This window comes from Rhipicephalus sanguineus, chromosome 6, assembly GCF_013339695.2.
Source record: "Rhipicephalus sanguineus isolate Rsan-2018 chromosome 6, BIME_Rsan_1.4, whole genome shotgun sequence".
Classification (NCBI taxonomy): domain Eukaryota; kingdom Metazoa; phylum Arthropoda; class Arachnida; order Ixodida; family Ixodidae; genus Rhipicephalus; species Rhipicephalus sanguineus.
The window spans coordinates 82,428,678-82,452,381 of NC_051181.1; the positions used below are offsets into that span (position 1 = coordinate 82,428,678).

Sequence of the window (23,704 nt, forward strand, 5' to 3'; positions counted from 1 at the left end):
ATGGGGAAGGGACAGCCTCATCGTATAAGAATTCTAGGTCCGAGGCGTCGTTGCTGGTCATTGACTCAAGAACACGTTTCTTTATCACTGATTCCTAGGTGAAACAAACGCGAAAGCTTAATGCCAAAGAGTAACGAACCGCATGAAATTGCCGAACATACGCAGGAAAAAGCACCCATTGAGACCGAGTGTGCATTATAATGCACATTTGAAGAAAACAGCATGTAATAACAAAAATACTCGCCATTAGAGTTACATGACGTACGGAAATTATCCCTAAGCGCTTCCTAAGTAGATTTAAACAACGATTAAGAAATATGACACGATGATTATTCAGCAATTTGTGAATTACTTGGACGCCGTGAGTAGAACGTCGAAGAAGAGAGTGACGCCATGTTTCAAAGCGGGGAAAACGGGGCTTCCACTGGAGTATGCTTCCTATAATGCTGACCAGATGGCACCACATAATAGACCATGCGATTGCACCAAGAATGTTGGCTCTTATAGTGGCGCGAATTTCGAAAACCGGGAAAAAACAAATGTGCATTGTAATGCACGCCGGGTCTGAAGAGGATATAGACACACGCTCCTCCAGCATTACCGCCTACATCGAAAATTCGACTGCTGTGTTGGGGCACACCATATGCGCTGACGATATCACAGTGTGGGTCCCCAGGAGGTGACTAGCAGCACTAGAGCAGGCACTACAGGCAGCCGTTGACAACACTGAATCCTTCCTTAAGGGTATCGCACTCAGGCTATCTCCCACTAAATCTGTCTGCTGCTCTTTAGACAAGTGAAACGGTGTGTTAGGAACCTTGTGCCTTTAGAAACTCTGCCAATCGAATTCACAGCCAACACAGGATGGGTCATACCCAGAGCAGACACAACTAAAATTCTGGGTCTTATCATCTGTAATGCTACGGAGTCAAACCGTATCATGGGGCATGCCAACAATACCTTAAGGCTCCTAAGCTGGGTCTCAAATCGAAATGCAGGTCTCGAAGAGGGCAACCTCAACAGAGCTTATCAGGCCTTGTTCCTCAGTCATGTCAGGTACATTGCATCATACCGGACCGGAAGGAAGGAGAGAAGGCTAAGCTAGATGCACTTATACGCTTTGGACCCAAAAAAGCTCGGGGACTCCCGCAACAAAAGAGTACGGAGCTCATCAACAAGTTTGGACTTTATAACACTGTAAGTGAGCTCATTGAGGCCCATTCGATGTCTCAAATTGCAAGAATGTCTAACACTAAGGCAGGGTGCAAAACTGCAGATGAAATCGAAATACTGCCTCTATGAGGAGACCTCGCTAAGTTCAAACTGCCGAAGGAAGTGGGGGCACAAATAATTGTGAACCCCATGCCTAGAAATATTCATCCTTTCCATAACAAGGGCAGAAGGGACGCCAGGGCCAAATGTTTTCTGGGTAAACTGCACAAGCATCAAAACAGCTGTTTTTGTCGATGCAACCAGCTATGGATCGGGCAACCACTGCGCTATTCCCGTGGTCAATGAGAAGGGCAACTTATTGAGTGCGGCGTCCCTAAGGACAAACTCAATTCATGCCACCGAAGAAGCAAGCATAGCACTGAGTGTTACAATGAGGAAAGCTGCACGATTTTCTCCAATTCCGCTACAGCTATTATGAATTGCTCAACCGGTTTCGTCTCAGTGGAAGCAGAAAAGTTACTTCTAAATACTCCAATTTGCGATAAACTGGATAGCTCACAGCTAGTCTGGTTTCCTGCTCATCAACGCCACTCAGTCGGCCCCAATGGCTGTAATAATATAGCGAGCAAGCTTACATTGTTGTGCAAGATCTCACATGCCGCGCACCACATCAGGAATTGCTCCAGGATGACTTCGGCTCCTACAAAGACCCACAGGTACTTTTCACGAGGTAACCTCACACTCCAACGTATGCAGGAGATTCATCCTGCCGTCGATTCATCTTACCCCATTAGAATCTCAACGAAGCTCAGGCAGTCATGCAAACCAAATGTTATCCCACACCTTTTGTGCTTAACGAATTGACGGAGATTTTCTCACGGCATGTATAAGTTGTAAACACACTCAGTGTATATTTGATCGTGTGTCCTGGGTTTGCCCCAACCAAAGGACTTCGTACCTCAACGGTGAGAACTGGAGTTAGCGCATATCCGCGAAGCCCTCCAAAATCAACTCCTGGCCGTCCGGAGAGCTCACGACATCTGGAAAGCCCTTGGCCTACGGGTGTCAACGTGGGCGGAGCCATCGATTCGGCCTGGGGGCATTTGCCTTCGGTTCCTAGTTTCTTTTGACCAAAATAAAGTTCTTGCCATGCGATGTGGCCGGGACCTTACCTGCGCCTTTCGGGTCAGCAGCCGAGCACCTTAACCACGGCACCACCGCGGTGGCTGTCAGGAAAAGTCAACATGGACAGTAACACAGTTTCATTCCGCGAGAGGGGCACTTAGAGCAGGAAAATTTTGGAGTTACTCCAGACGCTACCGGCCCACGTACGCTTAGGTCTGGCTAACAATGGCTAGCAAGCGCGGAGGTCTGTCTATAACAACCACAGCTATGTGGCTAAGCCGCATCTCCGTTTTCATGGTGGGTGACATGCACACCATGTCGCCGATCGGCATATCTGGCGTGTTGACAGTCGAAGACCAGCGATAAAATTGACTGTTGGTGACTAGCGTCAATCCAGTTCGCAGCAGCGGTGGCATCCAGAAATACAAAAATTGGCCCGAGCGTCAGCTTTTCCGCTTCTCCGCAATGCATGGTTGCTAGCACTGTGCAGAAGCTGCCTTTGCGGAGTTGCTCTGCTACCTAGAGGTAACACATACAGCAACTGTAGAAAATCTGTCAAGTAGCATCGGACCATTAAGCCAACTCGCATAAGAGCACTACACGTGCAGACAGGAAGACTGAGTGTGACTAACCGGGGTTCGTTTTGTTTTGTTTTTTTCGCAGGACTCGGACTCGTCGCTCATTAAGCGCATGTGGGCCGTCATGGAGTCTGCTCAACCCAGCGTGTTCGCCGAGACGAACGAGAAGGGCGTAGAACGAGTGCTTCGCGGCGGCTACGCCTACCTGATGGAATCCACTACCATCGAGTACATGGTGCAGAAAAACTGCCAGCTCATGCAGATAGGCGGACAGTTGGACTCCAAAGGATACGGCATAGCCACTCCCCCTGGTACGCAACCAGAATTTTCGTGAACATTCGCGAATTTTCTCTTATGCATTCGCCTAAGACGACTCGAAGGCAAAAGCCACATTCTTCATTTCCTTCTAAGTCGATGTGTTGATCCTCCACCGCCACCTTCCAAAAGCTTTCTACATCTAACGTGGCTTTGCGTGGCCTCCAAGAACGGAGGAACTTAAAGCTTTTTGCACCTCACTTGGGTTTGTACTGGTTCCGTGATCGATCCACCTTTGACCAAACGATGATGTCATGAGATGACGTTGTCACGTTACGTCATGGTAGATGACGTCACAAATTTTGGCATCTGTGACATCATGATGACGTCACATGGTGACGTCATCAGTGTTATGATTTTTTCCTCACTCGTCTTCATGCCGACGGTCGATTTTCGCGTTTTACAGGGCATTTAAGGCTTTCGCCTTAATAGTGTACGCTCGTGGAGGATGCCTGCAGGTCAAAAGCCCTACACGCGGTTATGTTTGTGAGAACTCTAAAAACTCGTACTTATGATACTATCGTGTTCGTGTTCTTTCGTCTTTCGTGTTCGCTCACATTACTGGCGCGGAGCAACATAACGCCAAAATACATCTGCGTAATAGTTTTGAAGGAGAGCAGTGACCGTAGAAATAATTGAAAACTGCTTCATAAGTGAATACTTCAGATGTCATAAGAGGCGCAGGTCAAGAAAACCATACTGTTGAAATATAGGGTCGTATACCTACATCTAGGGCTGACAAGCTAGGCAAGGCTCCTCTCCCTTTTTATTTCAAATGTCTACCTGTGCGATGCACATGACGTCGAAAAGGGAAATAAATAGACCATTTTCATTTTCACAACTGTTTTTCGCTGCATTATACATTCACCCAAGTTACGGCGGCACCTGTCATGACTGAAATGAAGACAGAGTCGTAGCCACATATATGCGGAGGTTTATGCCTTATCCAGGTTTAGACCCAAGAGCTGTGTCCACGTATTCGTGTCATACCTTAATAAAACTGCGTTTTTACGTGCTCTTTGCAGGAATGACTACGCCAACGTTATTTCGGGCAAACCGCGATGTATGAACACTAGCTTTACATTTACTGAAATGGTACGCAAACAAAGCCTCCCTACAAAAACCAGCCTATACAAATAAACACGTTTTATTCTGCTATCCTAGCTCCTCCTTTCGCCAAATTATAATTATTTTTAAGCAGGCGAAGCCAGATTTTGAAAACGAAATTACTTATGGAGCTTGATAGGCTAAGGACGAAAAAAAAAGATAATTGCGTAATGGAAAGTCAGAGTAGAAGCGAGTCCCCAAATGCAGGCTTTTAGAAAACGCAACCAGAAGAAACAAGAACACTGGCACGTGGTCCGATGTACCCGGAACGAAGTTTCACGGTGAAACGACAAAAAAAAAATTCCTCCTCTCAAGTTTGGTGAAGCCTATAAGAAGTGTTTTAGCCGAAAAACCCGTGCCTCTTAATTTAGAGTTGCTCCACGTGCGAGATAACATGTTTTCTGACTCGCCCTCGTCGAAATAAGGCAACAAAAGCTACCGAAGAAAAAGTACTCCCGCGCAAGTGATGGACCTGTTTAACGAAGTGAACAGAAGGTTTCACTGTCTTGTATTTATGTTAAACCTCATGAGGATATAAGTCTCTTCGTCGTCTCTTGAACATGGTTTAATATGTGTGCTTAATTCGCGTTATAAGTGGGTCAGCTGTTGAGAGAGCCTCACTAATTTGAGATTTTCCCGTTGCTAAAATAATTGGATCATGATCATGCCCTCTAAACAAATACGTGCCGTGGCAGCCATACCCGATATTCTAATGCACAGGAATTTAATTCGTTTTACTTGACGAGAACATTCTATGCACTCTGTGTACGTGTATAGAGTTTGTGATTAAAGTATTTCATGAAAAGGAGCATTCGTGTGTGCCACACGTAGTGATATCTTATTGAAATTTTACGTGAACACGTGGGCACATTGATCGCTTCTCCTTGTTTTATTTGGTTTGTTCATTTGCGTGTTTTTATTTATAATTTTAGACTTACAAGTAGGTTGTTCCTGCTTTTGTTCCTACCTACTGTTACAAGTAGGTTGTTCCTACAGCCTAAATATTTGTACCATGTACTGGTAAAGCAGGCTCTAATGTAGCCCACCATCCCAAATGTGCATCCTCATTAATAAAAAATTACAACGAGAATTATTTTGATCCCTATGTGTCCCAACTTCTGGAACTAAGGCAGGGCTGTTCAAGAGAAAGCAATCCTTACCGTGAAATGAAAATGATGAGTGACGTGTTATGAAGTTCAGTTAGTTCTACAAGCTTTTGCGCACTGAGCTGAGGAAGATTAATGAGTTTGTATTCGAGGATTTGGATGCAGATTCAACAAACAGGGTCTACGCTTACCACAAAGCGTTTTTACGCTGAATGCTTAACATCTACATGCACCGCGAAAAAACAGTCTTAACACGTGCCAATTAGATAGCTTCTTTGGATGAACGAATCGTACAGCTCACATAATAGTTCCTTTGATCCTATGTAAAAGCGGTTTTGCCCTTGCTGCTTGTCTGAAGCGCTGACTTTACAGCGAAAACTTTTCGCTTTTTGGATTCTTCTGGTGCGCACATTCGGCTGTGTAAGTAGCTCATTAATCTTCATCAGTGAAGGACGCCTACGAGATATGACCAACACACCGGACGAACGACGTCAGCTTATATTACACCACTGAAAACACAAAAACGTCTACAAGTGAGCTTGCCTCTGTTCGGATGTATGCAGTTCATAACAAGCTAACCAACTTTGACATCAGGGGCAATATTACAGAAATATCTGCGTTGTTTTCCTGAAAGGAGATAGTTATCAAAACCACGTGTGATGGTTCCCGCTCAGATATCTTCATTGTACTTAAAGATACGAGAGTAATCGGAAGCACATGTGATCGTTCCAGACCGAACGACGCGGGAATATAGAAAAAGAAGCGCACAAGGCAACGCCGTAGACGTACAACTGAAGTTTCATCGAATGTGTCTATTTTTCTTCACATGTTGAGAAGAAGGCGAGGGCTAAAAACGCATGTTTCTGCAGAAAGGTCGCCGCACCCGCTGCTTAAGTATTGCACATACCCCTGCATCTTCATCACACTACTACTACTACTACTACTACTACTACTACTACTACTACTACTACTACTACTACTACTACTACTACTACTACTACTACTACTACTACTACTACTACTGCTGTACACTCTGACCTTCATTATATACACAGAGAGAGAGAGAGAGAGAGTGAGAGATAGCAAACCGCACGCATATACCAACACTGGATAGGCCTTACATCTTCAAGGCCTTGTAGTCTTTTTTTACAGAGTGAATTACTGAATAATAATGAATAAGTAATCAACTTGGTTATGAACAATAAATATTTTTTTAAGTGTGCACGACGAGCATTCGAGATTGCAGAGTGTAGATTATTATTAAAGTTTGATACACATACACAATGTCTCTGCGGAAATAGCGTGGAAGCAGGCTGACCACTGCCACCTAGATGGGCACAACGCCTACACCTGCTGTTGCAGGAGGAGGGAAGAGATAGAAGAAACGAAGATAGCAAGAAAGAAAGAAAGAAAGAAAGAGCACTGAAACTAGGAAAATAAATAAATCATGCGGACGGAGAGAAAAATAAGTAGTAACAGAGAAAAATGTCCATAAACGCGAGAACAAATCTGCACCGTCGTCGAAAAGCAGCAGGGCTCGACGGGCCTGGTCACGTCGAGTAGCACACCCTCTTGTAAAGGGATAACTGTGGAGGGTCGTTTATACCGTCAAGCTTATACCATCAGTCAGTCAGTCTCGTACGTCCTATGGCTCCTGTGAGACGGTAAAACACATTATATCAGCGGGCGCCGCATTCGTTCCGCAGTAGACATTCCTAATTAAGGAATATAGACTCATCGAACTTAAGTGTGGAGTTGTGAATGCCGGAACGAGTAACTACACATTTTTTTCCAATCGATTTGTCTGTAATGTTTGTGTGTTGTACATGGCCTGTATTTTCTTTAGGCAGCAGTAAAAATTTTAGCACGCTACAGCGAAACGGAAGCGACGTAGATGGAACGACACGGGACAACACAACCGCGAACCAGCAACTGTTTACTTTAACAGAATTAGGACGAAATATATATACACACAAAGAAAGGGGCAGAAAAACGGAACAAAAGACACTCGCACATGCGCAAGAAATACACCAAGGCAAATACTATCCGCAATCTCGCGCCCACGTGCCTCGAGGGGTATTAGCTTCCCTGCTCTGAATGAGCGACATCTCTGCTTCTGTTAATGGTTGTGAGGGGGCGCTAACAGAGATATCGTCGCCGGCGCGGTACATTGTGAAGGCTTCGATGATTTCGCTCTCTTTTGAGTTTTTGCGTCGTGATACAATCGTGGCGCAATCGAATTTCGGATGACACTGAAACCTGCTGCAATGAGTATCGATGTTTAAGGGGTGAATTATCAGCTTGCAGTTACAGTTGTGCTCACACCTCACAGTTTGTCCAATATGCTTCCTTCCGCAGGAGAGGGGCATAGGCGTGCCCACGGGGGGAAGGGCGAGCGCAGGGGGGCTCGTGCCCCCGCTATTCACCTATGAAGGGCGCTAAGTCTGCCGCCCCATACGTTGAGGGGAGGGAGACGCCGCGATGAACCTTCGCTCCCCCTGAAGGGGAACCCTGCGCACACCTATGGAAAGGGGGGACACAATAAACAATTTCGTTTTCGCATGGAATAAGATTGTCCCAATGACTAATACTGCAAAAGTTGCTAGGCTGCTGCTCGTTTGTCGTTGACTTTATGACATAGTGAGATTAATTTGTTAGGAGCCGTGAAAACCATGGCTGTGCCGAACCTGTTCGCCATCTTTAGTCATCGCGCCGGCGTTGTCGCCACACCGCACCGGTGTTGATATCTGTGATAGCGCTCCTTCACTCTTATTAACAGACGCGGAGGTGTCGCTCATTCAGAGCAGCGAAGCTAATGGACCTCGAGACACGTCTGTGAGTGTTCTTTGTTTTGTTTTCTGCTTTTTTCTTTGTGTGTATGTATTTCGTCATGATTCTGTAAAAATGAACAGTTGTTAGTTGGCGCTTGTGTTGTCCCGTGTCGTTCTATCTACGTCGCTTTGATTTCCCCGTAGCGCGCGAAAAGTTTACACTACGTACAAACGACTGGCCCCCACCTTGGCTCTTCTTAGGCAGTAGATCCGATCCGCACAAAAAAGTCACAGCTTCGCCGCAAGGGCGAAGCAATGAATGCGATAGCAAGAAACTAATGCTATACGAAGTGAGGCTCGCCAATGGATACTCTCAGTTTGAACAGCGCTCCTGTTGCAAAGGCGGCCAAAGCAGCGAAGGAAACTAGAGTGCTTCAAGTGTCGAGCTGTGACGCTTGATAGTTCGCGCTCATCTTCTGTTTGTTCGTTTAGCGGCGTCCCTTGAGCTCCAATGACTTTCGTACGCTCCGTAACATGAGCGCGGACATCACGGTGAAAGCGTGAAACATCCCTCTTTCCTTCAGCGCGAAAAAACCGCGCGAGCAGACAGCGGAAGGGCAAGGTTCTCCCTGCGCAAACATAACAAGAAGCGAGCGCGCTCGCCGTCGCGCTCCTAACGCCATCTCGCTGGTAATGAAGAAACGCTTATAAGCGCCTAGCGTCTCTGAGTCCGTCCAGCGGTAAATGATGTGTATATAACGCTCGCCGTTAGCTACGTGGAGGATCTGCGTTTGGTGGCGTAGTGGATAGCGCTACTCGCTGCGGAGCAAGAGGTTCCTGGTTCGATTCGGCGCTTCGGAAGCATTTTTCTGAATTATTTTTCTTGGGGGCTTTTATATATATATACATACTTATACATATACGGTGCATGACGGCGACGGCGACGGCAAAATTCAGTCGAGACTGTCCACATAATTGCTATCGCAATAAAACATTGGGGATGTCGCTAACAGTGGCGCAGTTTAGAAATCTCTTAAGGAACGTGTGTAATCTGCATGCAGCAGCGTGCATTGTGGGTTCTCCCGTGAGTACAGCATTCTCCAGCGTGATTTCTTTTCCAAGTGCTCGCGTCGCTCGTGCTGTAGATATCGTTCTGTCATTATGCACCAAGTTGTTCGGACATCCATCTTATCCAAAAACCCCCATCCATTTTCCATTTATATATGGCATGCTGAAAATATTTTTTTCTATTGATCTATTCAATCACCTCATGTCAGTTAGACAGAGTTCATTACTTGCCAGTCCATACAATGGGGAGCATAAAGCGAGAAAGTTGGAGGGTGCGCAACCCTCCCCACGTCCTCGCACATTTCATGATGTCTACGATACTTCATGTTAGATTTTATCAGCGCCGCTTCCTGCCGCTGTGCAGTTTACGGAGTTCCATTGTATTATTCTCTTCTCTCTTTCCCTCTCTTCTTCGACTCTGGCTTGTTTTTGACCCTGCGCCCGTCACCTTCGTACAGAGTAGTCGAGTGGAACAAACTCAGGTTGACTTCCCTACTTTTTCACGCACTCTCTTTCATGCGTGGACACCTTCTGATCGGTCATTAAGAAAATGAACTAAACGCTTCGCCGACACGTATTGTTGAAAAAAGCGTTTAAAGAACTTTTGCAAAAGGTCTACCGCGAAGCTATTGCCACGGTGCCCCGCCGGTCAGGGTATCGCGTGATCCAAATCGTACTCATAATTGTCTATTGCGATCTCCGCTTCATATAAGTAGCTTTGATATTTGTTAATGTTTCTCCTGTCATTCTCAGGATTTGGGGACATCTGTATGTGGCGTCATCTCTTAAGGTAGCCAAGCCTCGCTGCCATAACTGAATGGAAAGCAGGCGAAAAATATTATATCTTCCGAAAAAAGCTAGTTACCAAAAGGACGCCCGGATATATGCAGCACAGACCCACTGAAAAAATCTGGTAAAATTGCAGTATCGCACTAGAAAGCGTGTGGCTTCCCAGGACAACTGAACACCGCTCAATAGAAACACATGGGCCCCATTGTAAAATATTAAACACTCTGGGAAGCCACACGGTTTGTAGTTCGATACTAATTTTACCAGAATGTTGAAATAAGTGTCTACTGTATCGAACCGGGAGTCCTTTTTGGTGACTAGCTCTTTGCGTTGGATGCGATTTTTTTCGTCTATTTCCCATTCAGCTACGGCAGGCCACCGCTGTGACCGACAAGAGATGGCGCTATGTGCACATGACCCCAAATTCTAGCCATGCGATGTCTAAGTCCTCACGCTCGTGCACGCATTTGCAGACGCCAAGATCCGCAGCGCTTTGTCTGCGGCCATTGTGGAGTTCCACGAAGGGGACCTGCTGTTCAAACTCAAGGAGAAATGGTGGAAGACACGGAACCCACCGGATCCGACCGCTCTGACCAAATGCCACTTGTACTCTAACGCTTCCTCCTCATCGTCAAGCAGCAGTGAGATGGGCCTCGCCTCCGTCGGTGGCGTCTTCATCGTCCTGATCGTCGGCTGCCTCGCGGGGGCTATACTCTGCTTGGGAGAGTTTATATGGGAGCTTCAGAAGACTCCCTACGGAGAAAGGGTAGGCTGAAACGACTCCCCAATTTCGATCTCCTATATAGTCACTTCAGAGGTCGTGTGCACAATCCGCCTTTTTCATTTTCCTATGATGTCCTCTGCCGTTCTGGTAAGGTTTTGGTACGGGCCGGGACAACCGGTATTGCCAGAACGAAATCTTCCGAGACCAAGAGGTGTTTCGCGATTTTCCCGCAAGGGGAACGGCGCATGCGCCGAAGCATCGTGAAAGAGGTGGATCGTGCACGTTACATGTGGAGGCTTGTCACGCACCGCGTGCTACTTCAACGTGCTTGAAACGCGATGCGCACATTTGAACACGCATTCTGAGTGAACATCTAGTGCTCATCTAACTTCATTGCGCTGCATTATGTGACAGAGGATCACTTTACTGAAGGCACTACTACGATGTCTGACGACTCCCCGTTTGCGGAGCCTCACCGAAATTATAAGTTTGAAAGCTGAGCTGTTTAAGCTTGCCAAAACTCCGTTGTCGTCCCGCATTTAACTGTTTGAGGAAGGAGGAGCCACGTTAAGAGAGGGGAAGCCAAGCCTAGCTACGCCAAGGCATGCAAAGCCAAGAAAGGAACACAGTATAGCAAGAGAGTGGGAAAGGGAAGTGAAGGTGAGGCTAAATTTGAGGGTGCCGAGGATTGAAAGGATGAGTGGAGATGGTAAAGCAAGGCATAGTCTTGTATAGCATAGCAAGGGGGGGGGGGGGGAAGAGACACGAGGGAAAGGAATAGGGGAAGGCCATCAGCTCCGCTCTTTCCTGAGTCTTCGCATCACTAATGTGTAGCTGCCCGGATGTTCCCTGTTTGCTCCGAATGAATATAACATTTAAAAATTGGCCAAATATTTGAGCCTCAGAGTTGACTATTTTTATCCAAAAATAGAGCACGTCTATAAATAGATAATTATGCGCACAATTACCACGAATAATTGTGCAAAATACAGAGCATATTACCACCTTCTGTTACTCGCAATAGATTATCAAGTGCTTTGTAATGAAGTGGTGTAAACTTGACACATTTACAGACAGTGCATCTTAATTGAAGGCGATGTACTGGCACCCCCTTCAACGGTCCGTTTGGGCTAAGGTGCTGCTTTGCTAAGCTGAGGCTCGTGAGTTTTATTCTCGGCTACGGCAGTCGCATATCGACACGCTCAACATGCCAAAAACACCCGCGGAATTACATTTTGGCGGAAGTTGGAGAACTTCAGGCGGCCTAAGATGATACAGAGTACCGCGAATCGGCGCGAATCATACTCGTATTTTGGCTTTAGCAAGCAAGCCGCCAGAGATAGAAGTTATTACTCCTTCAATATGACCTACAAAACAGTGGCGTTCTCGGGAATATCCATACATCAACAGGTGCTGTATCCAGCGATACCTGAGTGAAGACTCGCTTAAATAAGAGAAGCGCATCTCTCTACGGCTGTTTAAGTTGTTGGAGGGATGAACGGAGCCGGAAATGCGGTCTTGAATGCCACATTACGTACGTCGTAGGCTAACTATAAATGTTTCAGGTCTAAGGCAACTGTGATCCTAGTATAGTACAATTATTGTTCTAAAAGAAACGTCCGCAAAACGGTTAGCACAAAATGATGCATACACGAGCGCTGACAAAACGCATGCTCTTGCTTGCATTGTGTAGATTTGCTTGCATTGTGTAGATCGCCACACGTCCACCTAGTTTCAATATAGTCTGCGGATACCATATTGTTCAACAAGCACTGGTTCTCAACAATTTACATTACTATCTGCAATCATCTAACACAATGTTGTCTCTATTATTCATCTGCGTTTTGAAGCTAAGCTATAATTCGTTTGTTGTAAATGCATACATAAATCATGCGGGCTACACATCTTCCGTCAACACTTACTCTAACCAGATTGCATCAAGCAAACAGCTGATCTTCTGGGCATACAGTTTAGGCAGAGCGGCAGTATTGCCTCCGAGAAAAAAATTTTGCCACATCCTTCCGCGCTTTGTCTGCGGTAATGTCTTGCCCTACCGCATTTACTCGCATACTAGGAGCAATGGTTACCGCTGGCTCATGTCGGCTAAAGGATTAGTTCGGCTAGTGGGAGCCAACACTTGCTAACGTTGGGTAAATGTGGCTAAATGATTTGTAGTGTTAGCTATAGTGTTGGCCTGTGTTTACTGCCTGTGTTTACGTATGCTGGTTAAACGACGGCCATTGTTGGCTGATTTATGGTACGGACAGTCTAATATTGGCTAATAACGGCTATTGCCGGCTACTTGTTCTTACCGAAGCAACGTTGCTTTGACTTATTCTAAATACAATAAATGATTTCGCATCATCACGTCTCAGCTCGGAATCGGTCAACATATTTTCATCTTACTGTGTTCCCTTTGACGCTCTGTCTTAGTATCTTTATAATGTGGCGTATAGGTCCTTTACGTCTTAATTCAACCTTTTCTCCTTAGCCTGCCCTTGCAATCCTGATTTCACGCTTATGATGAATCTGTAGTCACGCTTGTGACAAATTCAACTTCCATGTTTTATACGGTAATAGTCCGTACGGGCTGAAAATGCGAGAGAAGGAAGTAAACCAATGTACACACCGATAACAACCAGAGTTGGTTCTGCGGAATCTCTTTTCGGTGTTTTTAACGAAGTGTTTTTTAATTGTTGTACTGTGCAGCTGTGAAGTATAAGTCTTCTGTCCTTTTCAGGAGTCGATCCCGATGGAAATGTTCCACGCGTGCAAGTTGGTCGTAACTTGCCGCGGACGCAAGTTCAGCCCGACGTCGCGTTCCATGGAAGGTTCGCTGGACGGAGAGGCTACTCTTCGCTCTGTTGCTCAGTCTTCGACAAGAAGCGGGGGCATGGCTGTGGGATAGATTTTAAAACTTGCCCGCATTGTTCTTACACTCTTATCCAGGTTCTGCAAAAAGTCTTAGCTGTAGCCAGGAAACGTGGCATTTTGGTAAAGTTTTGGAAACTACAGTTTTCTACACATTTCCAAAAGCACAGTGCCCCAGTGGTAGAGTACAGTACAGGAAACTGTTCAGCTTCCGGAAGTACAGTTTCCAAAACCTTTTGGGCATTGTACACTACCTTTTAGAACAGCAGTTTCCTGTACTGTACTGTACCTTTCGGGCATTGTGCTGTACCTTTATGAACAGTACAGTTTTCTGTATTGCACTGTACTTTTCCGAGACTGTGCTGTACCTTCTGGAACAGTACAGTCTTCGAAGCTGTATAGCTATGTATACTGTACTGCGCCTTTCCGGACAGTACAGTTTTGGAAACTGGCCAGATTTCTTACTGTACTGTACTCTTAGAACAGTGCAGTTTTGGAAATGTACCGAAAGACCAAACTTGGTCTTTTGGTACAGTTTTCTGGTTTTAGCTTGCACATTATGCAGGACCTGGTTTAGAGTGTACCGCTAGCCTTTCGGGCCAGGGTACACCAAACTGTGGCACTTTCTTTCGATTAGAGGATGTTTCTGCTATATTTCATCCATTAGATTCGAAAAGAAACACATGGGGAGTGTGCGCACTGAGTTTTCTTTCTTTCCTTCTTGTTCATTATGATTGGCGCGAGAATGGAACGATTTTCAATAATGTGGTTATTTTTTACGTTAAAATATTGTTTACAAGGACACCGGCACGCACAGATGGTAATATATATATATATATATATATATATATATATATATATATATATATATATATATAAATTTGCAGGCATTAATGTGAAGTGTTACCACACGAACGTCAGGACTAACATAAGAAAAACGTATTCTATGGCATGCGAAAAACACACTTTTCAAAGCTTATGTGGCTTGTAGTGGCGCATTAGCTGACTACGAGGAGGAGTAAGCTATAGCTTCGACTGTAATTCATAGTGGTTCGACATTTGCCGTTGCCGAACTACGTTTCTGTACATAAGAAAACAGGGCATGATGTTATATGAATAAAAATAAATTTTGTTTTATACCTATCGCTTTCTCGCATTCATTCCGGTAGTTTATCCACGTGGATAGTCCGGCAAATTAAAGGCAACTGACTCACGCCCACTCTCAGAGTGACTCGTACGTTACAAAATTAGGCCTACGCTCCTTCGGTCTGACTCGCATTCAGGCATATTAAGACTCTGCTCAGTCACGCTCACTCAGATTCGGACGACTCAGTCATGCATACTCGGAGTCAAAGGCCTGCTGGCCGCCTCCTGCAAAACAAGTTGGGCGAATCACATTTGGTCCTCTCTTTCGAACACACATGTGCGAACGAGAATGAGCAAGGCATTGTGAAAGGAGAACACAAAAAGGTAACACGTTCCCTTATGCATTTTTCTAAGGCGACTCGAAGGGAAGGGATTTGTTTTCTTCTTTTTGTTATCAATCGAATGTATTGACCGTCTGACCCTACAGCACATGCGCTGATAATGTCGGACCCTCGCCAACGTGTCATCCACACCCGACGCCACCATCTCTTCACATTCCGACGCCACCAATAGGCGCTCCTATAGGATCGGCTGCCGAAGCTACGGCTCCTACCTAGGCGGCCTGGACTAGGGGCTCCACCTTCGATACACAGCTGCTTTATCACCATCATCATCAGCCTGACTGCGCCCACTGCAGGGCAAAGGCCTCTCCCATGCTCCGCCAATCAATCCGGTCCTGTGCTTGCTGAGCTAACGTTATCCCCGCAAACTTCATAATCTCATCTGCCCACCTAACTTTCTGTCTCCCCCTCGCGTGTTTAACTTCTCTTGGAATCTAGTCAGTTACCCTTAATGACCAGCGCTCATCTTGCCTACGTCCTACATGCCCTGCCCATGTTCATTTCTTCTTCTTGATTTCGACTATGATGTCCTTAACACCCGTTTGTTCCCTGACCCACTCTGCTCTCTTCTTGTCCCTTAAGGTTACACCTATCATTTCCCTTTCCATGTCTCGCTGCGTCGTCCTCAATTTAAATTGAACCCTCTTCGTAAGCCCCCAGGTTTGTGCTCCACAGGTAAGTACCGGTAAGATGCAGCTGTTATATACCTTTCTCTTGGGAAACTAATAGTAATGTTAATTCATTTCAAAGCTCCGCCTAGAACGGTTATCCTGTAGCGGTGGACGAAGTAGACGTCTTTCAATTTTTTTAATCTCCTCAGGATGCCATTGTTTTGAGTAATTGGTATTTTTCTATCTTTGTGACCTTTTTTCTTCTTTTTTTTATTTTTTAATGTGAAATATTCCGCACATGCGACGGAGAACGTACTCTTTCTTGAACATTGTGCAGAGAAACCGCCACGGTGGTCTAGTGTTTATGGCGCTCGACTGCTGACCCGAAGGTGGCGGGATCGAATCCAGGTCACGGCGGCCGCATTTTGATGGAGGCGAAATGCGTGACGGCCGTGTAATGAGATTTAGGTGCACGTCAAAACAAACCAGATGATTCAAATTTCCGGACCACTTCACTACGGCGTCTCTCATCATACCGCGGTTTCAGGACGTAAAACCCCAATAATTATTAGTCTTCACAATTTGCAGAGTACGGAGTTTGAACTGCGATTTGAGGCCCCTCAAAGATTTTGTAGAAGTAAAGGAAAAAGCGGCTGTTATCTCCCACCTTCCTGAAGCACAACCCAATACGTGTACAAACTGTGTAGCTAGCTGTTGGGCATAACCTAAGAAATTAGGCTGAGCCCTCCTTGAAGGCCACCAGACGACGCAAAAAAAAAAGTCACAGCTTCGCCGCAAGGGCGAAGCAACGAATGCGATAGCAAGAAACTAATGCTATACGAAGTGAGGCCCGCCACTGGATACTCTCAGTTTGAACAGCGCTCCTGTTGCAAAGGCGGCCAAAGCAGCGAAGGAAACTAGAGTGCTTCAAGTGTCGAGCTGTGACACTTGATAGTTCGCGCTCATCTTCTGTTTGTTCGTTTAGCGGCGTCCCTTGAGCTCGAATGACTTTCGTACGCTCCGTAACATGAGCGCGGACATCACGGTGAAAGCGTGAAACATCCCTCTTCTCCTCAGCACTAGAAAACCGCGCGAGCAGAAAGCGGAAGGGCAAGGTTCTCCCTGCGCAAACATAACAAGAAGCGAGCGCGCTCGCCGACGACTTTTAAATCCACCCATCGCGCTCCTAACGCCATCTCGCTGGTAATGAAGAAACGCTTATAAGCGCCTAGCGTCTCTGAGTCCGTCCAGCGGTAAATGGCGTGTATATAACGCTCGCCGTTAGCTACGCGGAGGATCTGCGTTTGGTGGCGTAGTGGATAGCGCCACTCGCTGTGGAGCAAGAGGTCCCTGGTTCGATTCCGCGCTTCGGAAGCATTTTTCTGAATTATTTTTCTTTGGGGCTTTTATATATTATATATATATGCATACTTATACATATACGGTGCATGACGGCGACGGCAAAATTCAGCCGAAACTGTCCATATAATTGCTATCGCAATAAAAAACCTCGCCGGCGATGTTTTGGGAGGTACGTTATATCCGAGTGGCTCTAGTTTTTTTTTTTGTGTGTGTGCTGTAAAAAAACTGCAAATAAAAAAAGATTCCATCGTAAACGATGGTCCCGATTCCTTCCACATTTCCCTAATCGTTTAAAGGCAATGCCTATCGAAAGGCAATTAGCATTTCGGTACGGCATTGATGAATAATTTCATAACGATACCTTCGTGTTATGGTTTTAGAGCATCGTTAAAAACTTCATAAATGTGAAAAATTATAATTTCTGACACACATCAACATTCCTGCCATTATAAAATTTCTCAACATGCAATTGTAATTTCTCTTTGGCCCATAAACTTCAGATTTGCCATTATTCCAGAGGCTGATATTATTGAAAAACTTAAATTCTTCCAGTGCAGCCCATTTCTGAATCCTAGAACATTATGCGATGTCGCCAAAGCCACGCATAACGCATATTCCTAGAACACATGTACCGAAATTATTTACTTTCCGACCTTTTTTTTAGCTTTTGGTGTAGGCTGTTCCAGATTCTCCCACATAAAATAATTTAAGGGGTATTTTATGCGCTAAAACTTCGATATGATTACGATGCGCACTAATGTGTACTCATTCTGACCACTGTGATTCCTAAACCTGCTCTTCAATCTATAACCAGGTACAGGTTTAGAAGGCATTTCCCCCTCACACTAATATATTTATAACAGCCAAAAACGAAGATAAATTCGGCAGATCCCAAGTACCGTGGGAATCGATGTTGTGCAAAGCATGCGCGCGATGGTGACTGTGGCGTAATTTTTCACATTGAGCGAAACGTTACGGAATGACGCTAGAGAAATGTGGAAATGGTATACGCGCACTCCTGTGTTGAAGAGTCGCATATGTATTATGTAACCAGTTGTTTCCAGTTGCGTAACGATGCCAACAGCAACATGGGTGTTACCAATACCAGACGCGGTAAGCTGATATGTAGTGCTTATATTCTTCAGTACTGGATAGCGCGAATCCGAACAGCACAAAGAAGGAACACAAATGCAGAGGACAGGCGTTGCTCGCAACTCAGCTTCATTCAGAAAAGTTTACCTAGATATATGATACGCAGCCGAGTGGCACGCGCAGGCGACCTGCACGTGCGTTACAGTCACAGTTGCAGTTGTTACAGTTTCGTTACAGTTGTTATGCTTATACTTGTCCGTTATGACGGAGAACGCACGCACGTTTCACGAAACTGTGTGTATGTGTAGGAGGAGTTCTTGACAATTCTTGAACAAGGTCATCATCACCGTGATCAGTGAGCACCAGCAGCTCGACCGGACTTGTTATCGGATCCGTTCGTGATCGTGGTTATGAGGAGTCTAAGTGTAGTGAAGTGCGAGGTATAGTGCAGCTGGTGGGAATCCTGGATGCCTCTCACGATGAAATGATCTATGCCTCCTGTCCTGGACGTGGCAGCGATGTCTTTTGATGCCCTGTCCACATCCACGCCGTCTTTCACGCAGTATAAAGACCAGGCGTTGTTGGGTCTTGATAAGTCAATGTTGAAGTCACCGGTAATGATGAGAGGCCTGGTCCTCTCGGCATATTTATTGTAGGGAAGCATTCACCCCGGTTTTTTTGTAATCCACGTAGTCCACGTTGCGGACCACGTGGACGTGGGGATGGAGTTGAGCGACTTCCAAGGGTGTTTTGTCTTCTGCTCCCTCACTTTCCTTGCGTCGGCCGCGGTGGTGTAGCGGTTACGGGACTCGGCTGCTGACCCGAAGGTCGCGGGTTTGATCCCGGCCGCGGAGGTCGCATTTCGATGGAGGCAAAATGCTAGATGACCGTGTACTGTGCGATCTCGATTCACGTTATAGAATACCAGATGATAAAAATTTCCGGAGCCCTTCGCTATGGCGTCTGCCACAATCATATAGTGGTTTTGGGAGATAAAATCCCAACAATTATTATGATTACCACTATCTTGCGTGTCAATGTGCGTGTTCGCCGTTACTGTGTTGGTTGAGACTGTATCACCTGTATCACCTGTGGCACATACCCGCATAACATGAACGCTGGTATGCGGGTATGTGCCACACGTGACTGAGAGAAAGGGTTTCATGAAGTATGCGACAGGTATTTTGCGTTATTCGTGCCATGGCCAGTGAATCGTGTTCCATACACTGATCCCCTGCTATGCCAATTTTTGTATATTACAAGTTATGGAGCCGACCAGGAGAGCGCCCAGACGTAGGCGGATAGATAGATAGATAGATAGATAGATAGATAGATAGATAGATAGATAGATAGATAGATAGATAGATAGATAGATAGATAGATAGATAGATAGATAGATAGATAGATAGATAGATAGATAGATAGATAGATAGATAGATAGATAGATAGATAGATAGATAGATAGATAGATAGATAGATAGATAGATAGATAGATAGATAGATAGATAGATAGATAGATAGATAGATAGATAGATAGATAGATAGATAGATAGATAGATAGAAACGGCCAAAGTGCCTGAGATTCGCTAAGAAATGCTTCGCATTTAATAAACTGCAAAAGGAACAACAGCCCTAAAAAATGATCATTCTGGCTTCATGCAAACAATCTCCTCGCCAACAGCTCTAAAAGTAAATATATTATTTTTGCTCCAAAAACACTCACTTTACTTAAAGTAATCACCTTGAAATGAATAACACAGCACTACGAAAGGCTAGTAATACAAAATTTCTCGGCTTCTACTTGGACTCACGACTGTCATTGCGCACATATTCATGAAACAACACTTATAACATTTACAAAAAATATGACTATTCTTTATCGGCTACGGTACATTTTTCCATAAAAGACAATGCTAACATTATATCATTCTTTCATACACTCACACATCACATATGCTATCGCAATTTATGGGTTAATTACCCTACAACGCTGAAACACCTCAACGTAGCACAAAACACAGCACTACCTTCCCTCCTTTTTATACCGAAAACAGGCCCAGTTTCATATCCTCATGGATTACTAAACATACAACCCATTACAGGTGATGCCAACTATCGTGTTTTACTATTTGTCTACAAACTTTTGCATAACGCACTTCTATGCCCGTTAATAACGTTAGCATATCAAAAGTACACATATTCCTTACGTTCTAACCTTACTACACCATTGTGAATACCCCGCATAAGGACTAACTACGGATCACATTCATTTTCTTTTATTGCTGCAAAACTCTGGAACACTTTAGCTTTAACCATCGCGCCATCCATATCATTTGATTTACATACACAGTTTGCTTGCGATCTTCTACATTACTTGCAGGAATAGCCAAAACAACAAAAAAAAAAGGTTTTTCTTAACACTTTTTAAAGAAAGCTATTGTAATGTTTGTATTTATAAATATTATTTCGATTTGTTTATATGTATTTATTGTCTTTATTTGTACTTATGTGTACTTACTTGCATTGTAGCTCAATACTGACTACTCCTTTTAAACAACGGACCTCTGCACAGAGGTGTGCGCCGCCGCCGCCGCCTGTTTTTGGTTTACGCCGCTCGCGCCGCCGCCGAAGTCCCAAGAAAGATCACGCCGCCGCCGCCGCCACCGCGCGATAATTGCGGCCCGCTGCCGTTAGTCTTTTCTCTTAATTCGAATGGGGACTCTCCAAATAAAATACAGCACTTCGCCGGAGGAGCTCTTCTCGATATGTCCATGTAATGAACTGTCGATCTCAGCGGCCGCTGAATAGCGGGAGCTCGGCGAGAAGCGCGGCCCCTTGTTTCCGGTTCTTGTATTGCATCGCCATCATGACATCACGAAGCTTTCAAACACTTTCGACGCAAATGATAGGAACGGAATTCGCTTCAACGCAACCAACGCAGCCCTCAGAGATCCGATTTTCGGTGCACGCGTCTTTTGATCGTGTTAGCCATCGATGTCGGTTTAATGCGGCCGCTCGTCTAACGCAGCTGTAAGGTCGGTACGCGTTCCCTGCATCGTTCTCAAACATCTGGCACACATTCATATATTCATATTCAAATTCAGACTTGAAAAGTTCCTGTTTCTGTACACTTCGTCCACTCTCTTCTTACGCTAGGAATGTGCTGGCGGGTTCGGTGCGGTGACGTGGTCAAGAGCGAGGTGACATCACGGCTCACCGCCTTTTCGAATCACTGAATGCGCTCTGCCGAAATGGACTGTGGACATCTTTGAATGAACGCATCGAGAATAGCTCCCCAGAAGTTGTGGTGTCTTTTTCTTCTCCAGAAATTATCACGAGTATTGCCTGAGCTTAACGCTGCCGTCCTCCAGCCTTAAAGGGCGACGACCCAACTCGCTGTATAGCATATTATTCGAGTATTGGACGTAGTACACTGTGCATAAATAAATGAAATAGAAAGCAATGTATATATATATATATATATATATATATATATATATATATATATATATATATATATCTCGGTGCGTTAGTATACCTTTTCCTTTTATTCTTACTCGGGTAAATCGATAAATAAATACAGATGAGAATAGCTAACTTAGAATATAGCTGAGCTATACTTGGTAGGTATTCGTTAAGAAGACATGACGTGGAAACACGGACATAAGAGAAAAGTCGAGAGAGTGGACAGCTATCTCTCGCGTAGACCAGTACTCGCACTTGACTGAGAGGTTTGACCCATTACATGGGAATGCGCAGATAAATATTTGTGTCTACCTTCGGTTCCGCCGCTGCGTGATTTTTCAGTTGTTAGCAGCGTTTCTGGTGTCTTGAATACTCTCCTGTGTCCGTGTTTGCACTTCCCTGTATTTATAAAGGGACCCTAACAGCCTCTAAAATACAATCAAAAGACAATAACAACGAGCGCGTTATTCTGTCTTGGCGTTTGTTGTCTTTTGGTGCACTTCGTGATGCCAGAACAGTGATTCACGTGACATCATCAGGGTACATACTCTCGAATGGTCCATATACGAGAAATAACAGTTGTGAATTGTCTCCCATACTTCTTTGCTGTGCAGCCGCCCACCCGCTCAGGCAGGCAGGCAAAAGAACTTTATTATTATCCGGAGGCGGCGCTCGACTCCCCTTAGGGAGTGACACTGGTGGGCTTGCTTCTCTCGCACGACTATCGTGAGCTATTAACTGATGTCGCTCCATTTTGTACGTTTGCGACCGCGCATGCAGAGATGACAGACTGTTGCCGACAAGCGCGAAATCATGATAGGTTCAGCAGGGGCGTAGCCAGGGGGGGGGGGGGCGGTTCTGGCTACGCCCCTGAGGTTCAGCGCTTAGTGCTGACATTGTACGCGTGCTTTATGAAGAAATAAGTGGCGAGGAAATGTCCCCTGTAAGAAGGGTACTGAAGGCGAGATCGAAACCAATGGAAAAGGTGCCGGATTATATGATTCTTCCAACGAACCCACTCTTTCCAGCGGAGACGATGCAGCTTTCCGGGAAATAGGCGAGCCCGCTTCTACAGTTTTTTGTATATTTTTTATTGTGTTAGCAATTGTATGGATACTCAGGACAGGTTTTCACCGTCGCCGTCATGTTCCGTATAAACTCTAAATCGGTAATATTGCTCCGCGCATTGTATGTTCTACCCGCGAGTAAAAGCTCGCGAGCGGTGGCAAGGAACATGGCTAAAGCAGAGATGAAACAAGCTGGCCATCTCCGTCACACGGAATATCATCAACCCGCGTGCGAGGCCTGCCGTCGATTGCTCCTCAAGCAGAAGGAAACGCCTCGCCCGTTATTTGCTGGGTGAAGGAGCAGGAAGGGATGTCTGGGGAGAGGAACTGCGTAACTCGAGCAGCAAGTGTGAACTTTGACTATAAGGGCGCGGTCGAGAGCGCTGGCACGCGCGCTATTTCGGCAGACATTTCCCAGCGAACGGCTCGTATACCTTCTACGCGCTGTGAGCGCTGTGATCAAACTGCTTCGCGCTCGGACCACTGATACTACAAACTGACCAACAACCGCTTCCCTCCCGGGAGCGGCCGTATTGCCATATACCAGCGTTTTGTAGAGTTAGCTGAGATCCGAGCAAAAAGAGTTAGCTGCTAGCCCTCGTTCATGTAACATTACGGCCTGTACTTATCGCATTCACTGCTTCGCCCTTCCTCCCTCCCCCATCCCCCCCGCGCCGCGCCCCCGCCGGTCCGATGAACTCCGCGCCGTTCACGCGCCGCAGCCGGAGATGGAAACACCGGCGCGCCGCCGCCGGTGATTCTGGGTCCGGCGCACATGTCTACCTCTGCAACAGCCACTGAATGGGCTCTGGTTACTACCTGTATGACAATAACCGGCCATTATATTTTAACACACAATAAAAACTGACTGATTGATTGATTGATTGATTGATTGATTGATTGATTGATTGATTGATTGATTGATTGATTGATTGATTGACCGACTGACTGACCTGACTGATTGATTGATTGATTGATCGAGGTCGATCATTG

General features: G+C 45.5%; 1 protein-coding gene across 3 annotated transcripts in view; it reads left to right on the forward strand.

Moving 5' to 3' along the window:
- LOC119395948 (glutamate receptor ionotropic, kainate 2) overlaps positions 1–14,291 on the forward strand; it is a 410,534-nt gene extending 396,243 nt beyond the window's left edge. For 2 of the 3 annotated variants that reach the window (XM_049416822.1, XM_037662976.2), the window contains exons 14-15: positions 10,506–10,798; positions 13,497–14,291. In XM_049416822.1, coding sequence (XP_049272779.1) covers positions 10,506–10,798; positions 13,497–13,664 — 461 coding nt within the window. In that variant the 3' untranslated portion in view covers positions 13,665–14,291. Of the gene's footprint in view, positions 1–2,961; positions 3,188–10,505; positions 10,799–13,496 lie in introns of all 3 variants that reach the window. The other variant, XM_049416823.1, reaches the window with a different exon arrangement.
- The last annotated feature ends 9,413 nt before the right edge of the window (positions 14,292–23,704 follow it).